This window comes from Triturus cristatus, chromosome 4_2, assembly GCF_964204655.1.
Source record: "Triturus cristatus chromosome 4_2, aTriCri1.1, whole genome shotgun sequence".
In the NCBI taxonomy this organism is placed as follows: domain Eukaryota; kingdom Metazoa; phylum Chordata; class Amphibia; order Caudata; family Salamandridae; genus Triturus; species Triturus cristatus.
In genome coordinates, this window is record NC_140586.1 from 563,851,151 (window position 1) to 563,866,807 (window position 15,657).

At 47.1% G+C, this 15,657-nt stretch overlaps 1 protein-coding gene across 4 annotated transcripts in view; it reads right to left on the reverse strand.

Annotated features, from left to right (window-relative positions):
* Nucleotides 1-15,657, reverse strand: part of BCAR3 (BCAR3 adaptor protein, NSP family member) — a 261,862-nt gene that overhangs the window by 52,346 nt on the left and 193,859 nt on the right. For all 4 annotated transcript variants that reach the window (XM_085602205.1, XM_085602208.1, XM_085602209.1 and 1 more), the window contains one exon: nucleotides 368-499. In XM_085602205.1, coding sequence (XP_085458331.1) covers nucleotides 368-499 — 132 coding nt within the window. The remainder of the gene's footprint in view (nucleotides 1-367; nucleotides 500-15,657) is intronic.

Sequence of the window (15,657 nt, forward strand, 5' to 3'; positions counted from 1 at the left end):
ATAAGGCGCACCTGAGATCAGGCAACTCTGAGACCACTGAGAAATGTGTACCCTGGATACATAAAGACAGCCATATTTTGAGAACCAATGCTAGCATAAGTCCCACTGTTGTATCAGACACCAACAAGCCAGCCCTTCTTTCACGAAATATTTGAGGCACAGGGCCTGCTGTTTCACTTTTTTATCAAACGTGTGCTGAACATTTTTTTTGTGCTAAACAAATATTGCCTGTGAATGACACCAGCTTCCGTACTGTTGTATTCCACACTGCAAGAAGGGGCAGGGAGAGAGGGCACACCCTGGGAGAAGGGGGAAGGGGACAGAGTGCCTCCCAGAGGCTCTGGGGTCGGGTCGGTAGGGGGCGTACCTGTCGGGGGATGCGCCCGTGGTACCAGGCGTGGCTCCGCAGGTCGTCACTGCTCAGCTTCAGCTCCTCCTCCAGTTCCTTCCTCAGCTTCTCCGGGGTCCCTCCATCCATGATGTACCTGTCCTTGGAAAACTACGGAGAATGGAAAAGTGCCGGGTTAAAACGAGCTGACCATGCCTCCGCCTCACCTGCCTGAGAGATCCGAGGCTGCACTTTGCGCGCCGCGCCGCTGACAGGAGCTTTCATTTTCTTTCACCCGGCAGGGAAGTGACTTTCCCGTGGGTGTTTCGTTTCACAGCCGGCCTCGGCCCTTTGATGTCGAGCAAACACGAGCGAAGGTGCAGCGCTGCGCCGGAGACGGCGACACACCCTGGCGGTGCCGCGGCACTGCACCCAGGAAGCCACAGGTGGGCTCGCGCCACGGTTCTGCAACGTCACCCGCAGCAGGCTGGTTTCCGTCACCCGGGCACGCGAAGGGGAAAGGTGCAGCGCGTACAGCTGAGCTGACGTCATTAAGGGGCAGATGGAGTTTAGTACAATTTAGTTATAGAATAGAAAATACACCAGCAGCACAGTCAATACTACAGCACGGACTGTAGTCACAGCGTGTAACGGAGACAAACGTGCAGGTACTCACTACACACAGTGCTTGAAATGGAATTATAAGAGCGCAGGTACTCACTGCCCCTGAATACCTGTTTGGAACGGAGAAGTACCAGTACTACCCCGTTAAACAATTGCACCCCTGCTGAGAAGTGATGGCATGCGCTCTTTTCAAAGTCGCGCAGGTTCCCAGTACCAGAGAGTACTCGCTCATTTGAAGCACTGACTATCCAAGAGTACTTGTTTTCTCCTGAGAAGTGCCCGTACTCACATTAACAGTGTTTCACCCCTGCTGATAAGTGCAGTTACTTTCTCTTTCAAATTCAAGTGGTGGAGGTTTTCAGTGCAGGCCCATTTGAAGCATTCACTATCCCACAGCTTGCTTCTGAGAAGTGCGAGTACTTTCCCATTAAAAGTACTGCAGCAATGCTGAGAAGTGGTGATACTCCCTGCGAAATTAAAGAAGTGCAGGTACTGCGTACCTGACTGTACCAGATCACCTGCTTGCTTCTGGCTTTCTCCATAAATATACTACCTACAGCCCGGCTTCTTCTCTGGGACCTTGGCTGGACACCTTTGTGCTTCTGTATTTGTAACCCCTTCTGAGCTGTACCTGCGTAGCCACATGTATAAGCTTTTGGGAATGCTTATTCCATATTGAACACATTTATTTTATAAACACATTTATTATCATTTTAAGTGAAAAATGAACAGTTCTGCAAAGATTACTGACCACTACAACAACCTGGCATCAATACAAGACTCAAAGCTTAGAAATCTGCAATATTAAGCATACATGGAAATCAACCTAGAATTATATCTATAAATAAAGTCAATATATGTAGTAAACATTAATATATAATGGATAACATTAATCCGTGTGTATTGAAACCAGTTATTTTCTATTTTTCTTACGAAGTACAAAACATGTCAGACTGCGGTGTATGTGCCGAATGTATGGAAAGTCTTTCGTGTCCTGAGGCAGCATTGTATCACGATTCCTATGACCCGCAACTTGTGGTCATATGTGGTAAAATCTACAGGGCCTTCTCACAAAGGTAAATTTGTTTATGACCAAATTTACCTTTTTTTACGCCTGCCACAATTCACACATTGATTTCTGGCAGGCAGAAACCCATCTATGGGTTCGGAGCTGTCCCCAAGGAATGAGGAGATCTCAGCACTTGAAAATCCCACGCAAGGCTTTCAAAGGCACGGTTTGGTCTGGACATTTCGGAAAGTCCAGACACAAACATGCACATTTGTGGGAATCAGTGGTGTAATGAAACTTGAGGGATCCCCTTTCTGTCCCAGAAAGGATTGGAAATTTACTGCAGCGCATGACTGGTATAAAGCCCTTCCCAGGTGGGTAGGGGGGTGGATCATTCACCCCAGATTTGCAGGCGCTGTACGGGAAGGGCTTTCTTCATGGGCAAAAATATTTTCCCCACAGACAAAAAATGTATTGAAAAAGTTCACTTGCACAACGGATCCTATTATCCCTGTAAGGAGTTCTCCACCATGGAGAACGGCATACAGGGGAAGTAGAATTTCACAGGGGCAGTCGCATGAGCTTTGCAGCTTTCCAGACGTACTCTTGGGAATGCTTTTGAATCAAAAATTTAGAAAAAATAGATTCATGTGGAAGTGGCGATCCCTGCCCGCAGTTTTCCTTTCTCATAATGCAGGCCCTAGCGCTTCGTGTCTTGAATCACCTGTTCTGATGCCTCTAACCATTTAATGAGATCTGTGGGTCCAATAAATATCTTGAATTGTGATCCACCTGTAACGAGAACAAATGTTTTCATTGCTAATATTTGAAAATATCTACCGAGGAATGTAACCCCCATCACAAAATACTCAGTTGCTGGTTGTGGATCCGTGCCATGTTAATGTGTGACACGTCACAGACGCACTTCCGATATTCTGGAATGAGTTTCTTCTGCTAATGCCTGCCGTAAGCACTAAATCCATCAGTAGCAAGTCCTAGTACTGACCATGGGTATAGGATCAGCCAATAATGAAAGCGGGGCCTATCCATAGCGAGGCTTGGTTTACTTCGTTGGTGTACACAGTCACATTAGGAGTCTCAATTAATTCAGCGCATGCGACATAAGCAGGGACTGTCGTCTCACTTCAAAACAGCAAAGGAGCAATCCATGTCTGAGGAACCATTGTAAGGGAAAGAGCGCAGTACAAAAATGACATACAACCTTCCAGTAGCCATACAACTGAACCTATATCAAGCATAAGACATCTGTAAGGGTCAACTATGCTATGCAAGCCTTGAGACCATTCAATGTTGGGACAGAGCACAAGGCAGCTGTGCTGTTGAATAAACACAAAACATTAAGGAAAGGAAAAAACACCGAAGGAGGGAAGAACATATCACTGGCTACATGTAATACTTAACTTCAGTAAAATTTGGTTGCTGGCCTCCAAAAATAGGTTTGTTTTCAGGAAACAGCTGTATGCCAAATGCATTTTAACTACAAAACTGAGGCATAAGCGGAGAGGTGAAATCTGTCATCTCATGGAGCCTGTGTTTTCTTTATATGTATCAACCACATCAATCACTCAATTAAAAACAGATACTTTGATAAATAGTTTTATTTTTCCAAGTTTTGGGGCAGTCGTGATTGCAATTCATAACTATGGTACACAACACACAGCTAGAGGTGTTGTTTATTAAAGAATTACCACATGAACCGTAAATCTTATCCACCTGGAAGACAACGCAGACTTTGAATATTGATATTCGCATTGGAGGATTCACACAGTGAGAACCGAATATATGATGTAAACCTGGTTCTTTGGGGCTGTACTGATTTTCTTTCATTTTGCGCTGTGCCCAATGCTTCCTTTACCTTCGTACTGCAAAACATTGCCCGCTTTTGTTGGAAGCTTAAACGCCTTCACATATCCATTCTGGGCGCCAGCTTTGCGTGTAGTACAACTGCAATGTACACTGCTAGACACAATGGTACAATGTTTACACGGTACATTGCATCTTTGTCTGGGTTGCGTTGTTGTCACAGAGGATACAGAGACTGCGCTGCAAGCATCACCAGCCAGGTAATCTGCTGTAAGTGGACTCTATACCACCATTCCTAGTGATGTTTATTATTGATGAGGACGTTTGTGGTGTCATAATCAATGACTCTAAAACTTGACTGTATATCTACAGGGTGTAGCTGTTAAATAAAGTCCCATCACCGCCTACAAGTGCTATTGAAATGTAGATGCCATCTAGGGTGAGCATTCATTGTCCACAGGGCCCCAAGACAAGTTAAGCTTGAGTAGTTTGTCATTTGTGACCATAAGCGGATCAACAAATCTAGTTCTAAACGATTTGCCTATATTGGCCTCCAAGTTGACTGACCCTACTTCCACTTGGAATTCCCCAGTCGTCCCCTTCTCAAGTGATCTAACCTGACCAACCCTACATGTGCCCAGTCCCTCAAGCCCCAGCTGCTCTCCTCTTTGGACTATGCCAGAGTTCCCTTTGTCATAGCAAACCAGGGAAGCTAACAGCTGCGCTGGCTGTCTCCAGAAGTACCATCTCCCGGTCTCCTCCATTACAGTGTGCGTGGCAGAGCCAAAAAGCAGGGTGCAAGAGTGCGTCTCACAGTGCTTCCTCTTTTACCAGGCGGCGCAAGCCTTCCTGCAGTAAATCAACAATTGTCATTTCAGCTACATCAAAATTTCAATTCCCAATACATTGGCTATGAACCTTATTTTAATAGATGTAACTTTTCAAACATCCATGGTTAATGTACAGGCAGATTGATTTTACATGCAGAAATTGACCATCCAAACATAGTGAGTCATTATGATGGCAGTTGGACGAGCATACGACTGCTATTATATCAGGATTGGGACCGCCCAACAAGTAGTCGGTGGTCCTATCCTTGAGATTGTGATGCAAACCCCGTGCAGGCGGTTGGAAACATCCCTTTTTCTATTGCGACTTGTGCTGCGGTCTAGAAAAGGGTTACAGTACAAGCTGCAATTGAAAAAGGGATGTTTTTAAACAGCCATGCACCGTGTGCCAGGCACCATGTGATGCCTGGCACACGGTGCATAGATGTTTGGGGGGGCACCGCTTGTGCCCCTGGCCACATAGCGGCGGCCCACAGGGGACGGGATCCCTGCAAGGGGCCCCCCAAATCCCTTTCTGTCAGCCTTTACATGGCAGCGGGACCGCCATATAAAGGCTGAGGGAAAGGGACATTTAATCCCTACGGCGGTGCCTCTGCAGCCAACACCTCCATAGTAGGGATTAGGCTACGACCGCCGCCCCACGGGCTCCCTCAGCCTGTCGGAGGTGACGTTTTTTCCCCTGCCCAAATCGCTTCGACTGCCTGTATTGTAATCCAGCGGTCGGACCGATACAATGGATGTCGGGCGGACCACCACCGACAGTCTGTCGATAGCGGTCTGTCCGACATCGTAATCGGGCCCATAGTATTGCAGCGAGCCATTCTGATGTTTTGTGACCTGTGATACCACAAGGAACATGGCACACTGTTGTCAGTTGTGTCATAAGCTAAGGATGCATGTTTGGGGTAATTTAGGAGGTATGATAGATAACTAAAATAGAGAGGACCCCCAAATTTAAATATTAGTAGAGGGATTTGTCTGCACCTATTTATGTAGCGAAATACAGGAGAAAAAATAATATGTGGAGACCCAATAGCTGACACAGAAAAAGCCACCAATGCAGGACTGAGATACTCTTAAATGGGCGAGAGGGCTCTTTAAATCTTCTGAATCATAACGCTGATTATTCCTTCATTCCTTGTTGCCAGATTTTCTACCTCAAGTGTCACTACCACCGACTTAAAGGCTATTCATTGAATCAGCCTAAAAAGAATTGTTTTGGTTGGCATGAGACCGGTAGAGCAGCGTAGAGGTAGAGAGCATAGATGACCTTGGAGATCACATGCGAGGAAGGACATGATGAGAGATACTTACCACTGAGCCGATCCCCGCATCAAGTGTTATGGCTGTGGCGAGCGTGAACCCTAAGCTGCTACCTTTAGAACTTCAATGAAAGACCGCCTTTTAATGGCGAGCAGAATGGGAGCAGCGAGCATGCTGTGGTGTGTGAGGAGTAGAGAAGCATCAGATTTCCCGTGGATCCCCTGTAATGTACGAAGCACGAGGCCACCCAGGATATTATAGAGTTCTTGTCATTTGTTATGGTTTGACATTGAAAGGGTCTGTAGGTAATAGTAGAGCTGGGCGTCCTAGGCACTGAAGAGGTAGAAACTGCTGCGCTTGCAAAGTTTATTGAGGAGGGCAGAGGGTGCTGTTGCAGAGCACTGGGTATAAACTACTTCCTATATCACGAGTTAGAAAGGTACTCCCGGTTGCTGTAATTGGTGCCCAAGGAAAGAGAGGACTGTTTGTCATTATTGTTCTTAGAAGCCTATTCAGTTTTGACTCTTGTACTTGCAAGCAAATTGTTGACTACAATTGACAGGCAGCAACATTAGTAAGAAACAACTGAATCCCCTCCGGCTTGAAATGTTGGTAACTCCTCCTTATTACTGACAGTCCTACTGCAGAATTGTGGTCAATAATCATAGTGTGAAGGTGAACCACCTTAAATCAAGAATAGGTAGATCCGAACTCATCTTTGGTTTTGCGTTGGACAGAACCCCTTTTCAACTTTCCAGTGTACTTGTTGGCCTAGAGGTTGCTTAATTTCGCCAAGCACGCAGCCATGTTTTTTTTTTTTTTAATTCTTTTTTATTGGCATTTGCATAGACATTACATACAGAGGCACATTTGGAATTACTATTGGTGTATAAGTATACGAGGCAGGAACGCCCAGCCGCATCCCAGGCGGGCCTCTGGTCTCGCGGACCCGTGGGGGTGCGTGTCGCTACTCTTTTTAAGCTACAGACAGGTGTCCAGGGTCTGCGTCTGGGCATGCCCCACCAGTGCGTATAGTGGTCACTGCGCCGCATAAGGGCCATGTAATGTGTCTATTCCCCTGCGAGGTGTATCATCAAGCTATGGGGTTGCAGCCATGAGCTAACCTTCAACCAACTGGGGATATATAAACTGGGGGGGGGGGGGGTTGCACTATGTCGCGGTTAATGAGCAACAGTAGTCTTGTGCCTGAGAGCTGGACCGTCGCGTGGGATGATGTCGGGGGTTTCGCAGGTGCGGGGAGGGGGGGGGAGGATAGTCGGATGAGGGGGGGATGCGGGGGCGCTAGTTACCGCCTATATGAAAGCATGGTAGCGGGACAGATGGTGGCACGCAGCCATGTTTTGCAGACTTTAGACTAATTGGTCACCCCACCCTGGCTGCAGATATCGCCCACCATGGATCAAGGGTGGTGAATCAAACAATAATTCCTGCGTGAAAATGATAATTTCCTATTTAATGGGTTGTAGGGGACAAGAGTGAGCTGGCGCTCACTAGTGGATATTCAATAATGTGCACATGGCCTTTAGGATAGGACCTGCAGACTCCTCCACATCATACACAAAGAAAACAAATTAAAGAAAATGTTGTTCACAACAAAATTGTAAGTTGCTTCATAGTAAACATTCTGTTGCTGCCTTTTTTTGGATTGCCTGGTGATAGCACACTGTGGCGTTCCTTGCAATGTGTCCTTCACAGCTGAATTATCGCGCATAATGCAGAACTACAGTGACAAAGTGATTCCCTACTCCCCACACTAGGGATTTTCTCTTTAACAAGCCCCATGTAGGCTTTGATAGTAAAATACTGAACGGGGATGCATAATAAATAAAAGAAAGCTTGGTGGCAGCACAGGATGTATGATATGACCTGGACTAACGTGATCTTGAATCACATCTTGGAGCCTTCCACCAAAATCAGGAATAATGACTGTTCCACGGATCAACTAGAAATTTGATTAGCTTGGGAGTACATGTCCATTCCAACCCTATCGCATCACCTCAGCATCCTACCGGCGCTCATAATACAACCATTTATTAAAATACATACAGGACAATCCAAAAAGGAGGACAGCGCGGTGGAGAGCAGGAGTGGGATGATGGAATTTGTTCCGGATGGAGGACCAAATGAAGGCGGTGAGTCTGCGATGAGATGGCTGCTTGATAAAAATAGGAATGTTCCAAGATAAGATGGCCCTGAAGTGATAAATGAAAGACTTTTCAGTGCGCATGAAGGGTATGGAAAGACAGATCAGGGAGTTTTGATAGCCTTGGCAAACGGCGTGATGGATGGCCTGAGGACCCAAAACTCCCAACCTAACTCTATTGTCTGCAAATATACAGAACATTCTTTCATTGATAACATTGCTGGAACAGAACGTCATGTAACAAGTTTATCATTTGTCCATTGAAAATGTGTTTTCGGAGTCATATTGCAAGTCACAGAAGATTGTAGACACCAGCACACATTTGCTTCACTTTATTCCGAAAAACAAGAAAATGTAACTTCTTGTGTGAACCAGAGCTGTGGCAAGCAGCTGTATGAGGAGAATTATGCTAGCGTATAAGCAAAACACCAACGTTTTTTTTAGGCAAACAGCTCTCTGCTGTTGGGCCAGTAAAATACAAAAAATACATTAACCGAGGTTTGTGGTTTCCCTGACTCCATTGGCTGCTTGTTGAGCTCACCCACAGCTAATACTATCCAGGCTTGTGGCTTTTATTTGTCCCTATACGCTTACAGCACTCGGGTCGTGTTGAAGATCACCGGAGATGTTCACGGGGCGACTGTTTCAGTGAACGACTGTCTGACCAAAGCTTAAGGCTGGATGAGTGCTAATCCTCTCAGAATTAATGGGATAAGACCAAGATACTCTGCCCGGTACGTCCCTGCACTTTATGGGATCTTCCTTTTTGGCCTCCGTTTCTGGGACCTAAACCAGCATTGTACATGCCTGTCAAATATCTAGGTGTAACGTTGGACTCAGTCTTTTCTCTAATGGAGCAAGTCGACGTGGAGACAAAGTGCTGTTTTTTTTTTTTAATGATGCTCCTTCTACATAATTGTGTACTTGTTTTCTTTTTCCCATAAAGCCCACATCATTCATGTTTTAATTCACTGCTGCATGCCTATTGTAATTCGATTAATATCTTGGTCCTCCAGGTCTTTTAACTTCACGAGTTGCAACTCATTCAGAGCTGTGCAGGAACATTGGTGCCTGGAATGAAGATGGGAGACCCCATTACTCCTGCACTGGCTTCCTTAAACTGGGTTCCTAGAAAGGGCGTATTTTATTTAAATCAATATGTTTGGTGCATTACCCTATTTTGTCTTGATTGCGTTCTGGTCCGAGCTCTAGGTTTGGTCCATATCTGCCACTGCGTTCACTCAGATGACAGAATAAACTCTCTCTGTTCCTAAACTTTGTCGCCTAAACTTTGGTGGTTGCATTCTTTTCATAATGATGGCTAAGGAGTGGAAGTCTCATTTGTTATCTCTTACACAGATTGTTTGCCTACGTGAATTTCGGGAGGAGTCAAAGATGTTGTTTAGATGTTATTTTAAGCCTGTTTTAGTTTTCTCTCTTGCTGCTTTGCCTTTAGGCGGATTGTTGACCTCATTAATATAGGAAGGAGTTGAAGACATGGCTGTTTAGATATGACTTTTAGCCTGTTCTGTTTTTCTCTCTTGCTGCTTTGCCTTCCGGTTGCCGGAGTTATTTTCAAGTGCCAAGATAGCCTGTTGGAGGGAATGTTGTCACTATAAATCACCCAAACTAAAGCTAAACTAAATTAATAAAGAGAACAAACACTATAGTATGTCTCTCTGGGCACAGAAAATGTGCATGAAAGCAGCCCCTTCTGGAAACACTCAATACAAATCGACTGTTTTGGTAAGTGGTTTCAGGATGATCAGTTCACTAATCACCCAAAACAATATACCGTCCATGTATAAAGGTTCTATAATGGTAGGTAAATCAATGAAATGCTTTGCGGCACATGCAAAACATTAGTAAATAACCCCCTTTAAACTCTCTCCATGTGTTGACCTATCGCGCAGCTTGCAGTGCTGGACATGTTTCCTTAATTCTAGGAAAAGCTTCTTATATAGGGAATAGTAAATCTATACTTCATCTACAGGCAGTACGCTTAGAAGATTTTGTTCTTCGATAGTTTGTCCACAATATTGTTGTATCACGAATTTCAAAGTGTAGATATTCAGATATTCAGTAGCATAATCGATTTTTGGCACATGATCCTGGATTCCGAGAGGCAGGATTCATCATCACTGAAAAAAAGTGTACAGCTGAGGTGCCAAGTTTTGTATAAATATTACATGTGACTGAAAGGATATCCACTTGGTCGCCCTTTTCAAATTCAGAGTGAAAAGAAAGACACAATGCTTTGGTAGGTTTGTTTAAATCAACAAAGAAAATCAAGCATGAAAGACCTCCTAGTCTACAAAACACGCATCTGAAATTGCAAGGTTAAAATACAGTAAAAACATTTACCTGCTGATAACTTGGATATTAAGATGATAATAACTATCCGGGGCAATAGCATCAAATAAATGTTCTGAATATTTGTATTTTATTTTCTTGGAATTCAAATCTTTGAATTAGATTAAGAAGATGGCCGGTGTTGTATGCTCTTCTGGTCCACGCTAAGCTATATACGCTATGTTAAGTTGTCATGGTGGCTAAAATTATCACTAATTCCATTAGTCACGATTGGAACTGCCCGCTTCAAGAAATGCTGCCTTCAGAGAACGTACTTGAAACTTTCTTTTTAGATCTGAGCTGATATTTCAGCTGTCTGCAGACCTACTGTTACCAAAATATTAAAATATACAGACTGGGCTTTGGCTCCAGCCAAAAGAGAATTTCCCCTCTCACCTCATGCTGTTGACTGATTGGTGTATCATTCTGCCAGTTATAGAGTGCTTGCATTGCCATGGAGGACTATTTTGCATCTCAAACGTATGCTGAATCAAGACACAATAAATTATTTATCTCATACACCTTTGTTTATAGAAAGCAATTCTTTTTTTGTTTTGTTTTTTCACTGCAGCAGGCTTTTTAAACGTTTTATTCAGAACTTGTGTTCGTGTTTACCCTGTCTGCCTTCCCCATTGTTCTTTTTCCTTTGTCTTTCCTACTGACTTTACATTTATGTTCACTCCCATTGTTTTTTCCAGTGTCGCCCTTTTTCTGTTATTTTCTATATCTGTATCTTACCTATTGTTCTTAGTCCTCTGCGTTCACTTAAAAAAGTGCCAATGCCAATTGGCCTGAGTTTAATGTTGATGAACTAGTGCATGCAACAATGTACAGATGCTATTTTCATGTGCTGGAATATTGAAGGCAGGCCTATTGGCTTTGCCAGCACTTGTTCGGGGCTTATTTCTTCCAACATGAATATGAATATCTATTTGAGCCCCATCAGTGGGCCGACACAATGCTTAGGTGCTTATTCTGCCTATTAGCACTATAAAAAACGTTTGACGCATTTATAGGAGGGATGATGAGATGGAGCCACCAATGCTTCTGACCAAAGTTATTTTTAAGTCAAGCTACAATAATTTCTTAAATCGGCACCCAACACAGCGACTTAACAGACAGCAAGTTCACATTTTGACAATTAAACAAAAAGACCCACATTTACTAACAATCATGCAACGCATCGCTGTATGAAAATCTGCAGTGCTGTGTTGCGCAAATGTTAGAAAATTGTGTAACACCAGATTTACTAAGAGTTGCACGCTGATGATGTCATCAGTTGAACTTATGCAAAATGAGACTTTGAAGTGCAACCCTTAGTGTTGTGCTGTGGTGCAAGAAGGAGGCAGCGCTTTCTAGTGCGAAGTTTATACTTAAGGTGCACCCTCCAGCAGCGGCGCAGCGTGGTTTGCCAGCGCCTGGGGCAAGGCAAGTATTGCGCCCCCTAACCTGTGGACTGTTAGCACTTCCTGAGTCCCTTCAACCAGTCCAGAATTTTGACTTTTTTTCTTTTAAAATGTTGCACCTCTAAGAAATTAGCATCCGGGGCAATTGCCCCTGTGGCCCCGCACACGCTATGCTACTACCCTCCAGTACAAATCTCAACACAGTGGCAACCAACCCCAGAGAAGCCAGTAAGAAGTGTAACTTTGCGGGCATTACTCATGGAAGTATCATGTGGTATTCCATTTGCCTTTGTTTGAGCCAGTTCACACTAGCGTAGTAGGTCTGGCTTTTGTAATGTTGGGGCCCTAGGCCCTCATGCTCGGTGGCAATAACGGACGCTGACACACTTAGTTGGGTAGTGGGTTAACTGGCCACGAGCACGTGCGCTCGGCCCTTTTATTAGCAGCGTCACCTGACCCAGTGACGTCTGTGGTGGGTGGGTGTATAGTGGGATACACACATGGGAACACTAGAACGTGTCCATGCTAGGACACTACATTCCTCCCAATTTTTAATAACAAAAACCCAGAGTCAATGTTCAACCTAGGGGAGAAAGAAATATATATATACAGATGTAATACAGTGACCAAACTTCTGCAGAGTCGCTCACGCTTCAGCAGCCTGGAGTCACAGACGATGTTCTTCCTGTCGCGGACGATGTTCTTCCTGTCACGGACGATCACCAGTTCACTGTGGCACCAGCCTGGGTGCTCGATGGATCCAGTCTGTTTGACGGCTCTGCCTTGAAGTTGTTCTCACAGTCTTTTCTTCGCTTTACTTTCTTGGCGACAAACACAGTTGAGTTCTTGTGGTTCACCGCTGGATGTTGCCGGTCATCTTTTAGTCCAGTCCTTTTCCTTATCTGTGGCGTGTGTTCTGTTTTGCAAAAAAAGACGGGTCATTCGCAAGACACCCCTCTCACCAGGGTGCCCCTCTCACAGGTGTTCCCCTGCCACGGGACATCCTTGAGGCCCTCTTCATCAGATCTGGCCTGGGTTAAGTGTCCTGTTTCGTGTTACTCCCATGCCGATAAGTGCGGGTGCGGAGGAGACGACAGGTCTCACCTCAGATTCCGCAGTCAGACCTGGAGGGTGGCTGTTGGCTCCTGTCTTTAGCACGCGACGTCTTCATCCTCCTGGGACCTTTGCTGAAGGGTGGCTGATGACCATCTCTCGTCGCGGGGATGCTCTCTCTCACTGGCATCCCTGAGGCCTTTGCCCCTGAGTCACCACGGCTGGCATTGACCAGTGTCCGTGTAACCCCAAAGGTGGGTGTTTCGAACGGTCCGGCCTGCTCACCTCTGCAGATCCCGGGTGTGCTGAAAGCATCGTCAAACAGATGGTCTTCTCTCCGTGCCACGGGTGTTCTTCAGGACTTGCACTCCGTGTTCTGACGCTTGTCACCTTCCTTGCCTCTGAGGTGTGAGTAGTCTTGCCACACTCTTCTCTCCGTCCTCTATTTCTTTCTCCGTGAGGGTGTCATGTCACTCTGACTTCTTCTTTTGTTGCAGTGGCAACCGTGCCACTCATATCTCTTTCTTTCCCCTTCTCCTTTTAGTGGCAGACGTGCCACTCTGATGTCATCTTCCTTCTTTTCTTGTAGTGGCAAACGTGCCACTCCGATATCTTCTTCCCTCTTTTCTTGTAGTGGCAAACGTGCCACTGCGATATCTTCTTTCTTCGTAGTGGCGGACGTGCCACTCTGGTCTCTTCATCTCTTTGCTTCACGACCTACTCTGGACCGTTTCTGTTCTCCTCTTATCTGGCCAGGCTTCTCCATGCAGCGCGCGCACTCTGCACGTGTTCCCCCTGGTCTTGTCCTCGTCCGAGAACACTCTCTCCATCTTCCTCAGCATTCCGAGTTAGGGTCGTGACCTTCTCTTCATCTTCTCCTTTTCACCAGTTACTTTGGTTGAAGTTCGTGGGGCCATGCTCTTGGTCCGCTTCGTTCTTCTCCTTTTCACCAGTTACTTTGGTTCTTCTTGAGCTTCTTGGACCACTTGACGGTCCGCGCTGCCGATCACTGGCAGGATACCTTCGGTCTTGTCGTCAGACCTCTTGCTTTGTAGCTTCACTGACCCGTGCGTCGGTCACTTCCTTGTGCAACTCCTGGCGAGTCGGCTTCTGTGGTGCGACCATTTGGCAGGTCGGCTTGGCCTTTGTGGTGCGACCACTTGGCTGGTCGGCTTGGCCTTTGTGGTGCGACCGTTTGGCAGGTCGGCTTGGCCTTTGTGGTGCGACCATTTGGCTGGTCGGCTTCACGAGGTGTGTCACGTCGTGTGACTACCTGTGTCCGCTGCCTTGTCAGGCGCTGATGCGTGCTACTCTTCGTACCGTCGTGGTACATCTTCAGTGTAGCGTTGCTCCTTGTACCATGATCTCTTGATGTGGTGGCTTCTTGGCGCCACTGGGTGTGGCTTGACATCCTTGCCCACCAGTGTTGGATACTTGCTGCGCCCATCCTCTTCAGTGGGTTCCTCTCCAGTAGGCGTTGCAGTGTACCTTCCGCGTCCGGTGTACATCTGCACTGAGTCCGTTTGTTCTCTCGAGGGTTCGCTCCACTTGATGCGGCGACAGCGCAGTCCTCACTGGGGTGGATGTGGTTTGACACCGTTCTTCTTTCTTCCTCCTTATCGCTGTGGGATGTCGCTGCATCCCTGTGGCACACTGTCTCTTCTCCCTTGCGCTTCTGTCGCGTTCCTGCGCTTCTGGCGCGTTCCTGTGCGCCTCCGTCGCGTTCCCGTGCGCTCACCATTGCGCATCACTCAGACCTTGCGGTACGTGCCTTACTGCCTCTTCTTTGCGCTGCGATCCGTCGGTCTCCTGTGGCTGGATTCCCTTGGCTTGCTGCATGCTTGTTTGTTTCTTTGTTGCTGCAGTACCACCAGTGGCAGTGTTGCTTTCCTCTTGCTTCAGCAGCAACCTTCTTTGCTGCCAGAACTCCATGCCTTGTTTTCCTTTCCTCTTCTCCAGGCTTCACTCGTGAGTAGGAGAGCTGGAGGGGAGCTGGAGCCAGGCAGACCAGTGAGGTGCAGGACAGGGGCTGGGCAGCAGGTAAGTCTCTTCATTTATTTTATTCTGTGGCAGGGGGCACAGGCTTGTGGGATCGCCCTCCCTGCCCGCGGCATCTTCCTGCAGTCCTCGCGCGGCAGGTAGGGGTGCACTCACGGAGCTCCTTACAGCTTTGGTCATTTCTTTATGTATCGCGAGCGGCGCTGGCCGCATACAGTTCTGGGCCTCTCTCCCTCCCTCCCGCGGCAGCCTCGCACACTTCTCCTGCTGCGCGGGCGGGGGGGTTTGGTCCTGATTACCGGCACTGGCCGGTAGGCACCGCTCGCCGTGCAGGCTTCACTGGTCCAACCTCTCAAACGGCGTCGGCCGCACGCTGATTTCCCCCTTTCTCTCCGGTGCTGCCGCTATGCTGGCGGTGTATTCGTTCAGGGGAGACGAGGTCCCTGCTTAGTGCTGCGGGTGGGCTCCGCCTTAATTTTCAGTTCTCCCACCCCCGCGGCAGGTCCCTTAACTTCACGGACCGCGCGGGGGGGGGGGGGGGAGATTTGCCGGTGCCGCTCACTTCGTCTCACCGGGGGCCGAACGGGGTGGACTCCCGCTTTCGTTCCGCTTCTTCCGCCCCTGCTGGGCTTCGCCTCAGCGCGGCTCCTCACCTTTTGGCCGGCGGGCCTTTTCTCTTTCCGCGGGTGGGCACCGCGTGGTTCACTCTACTTCCGATGCGGGTGGGCACCGCTCGGCTTGCCATTACTTCCGGGCACCTCCGGGCACAGCGGCAGGGTCGATGGGGG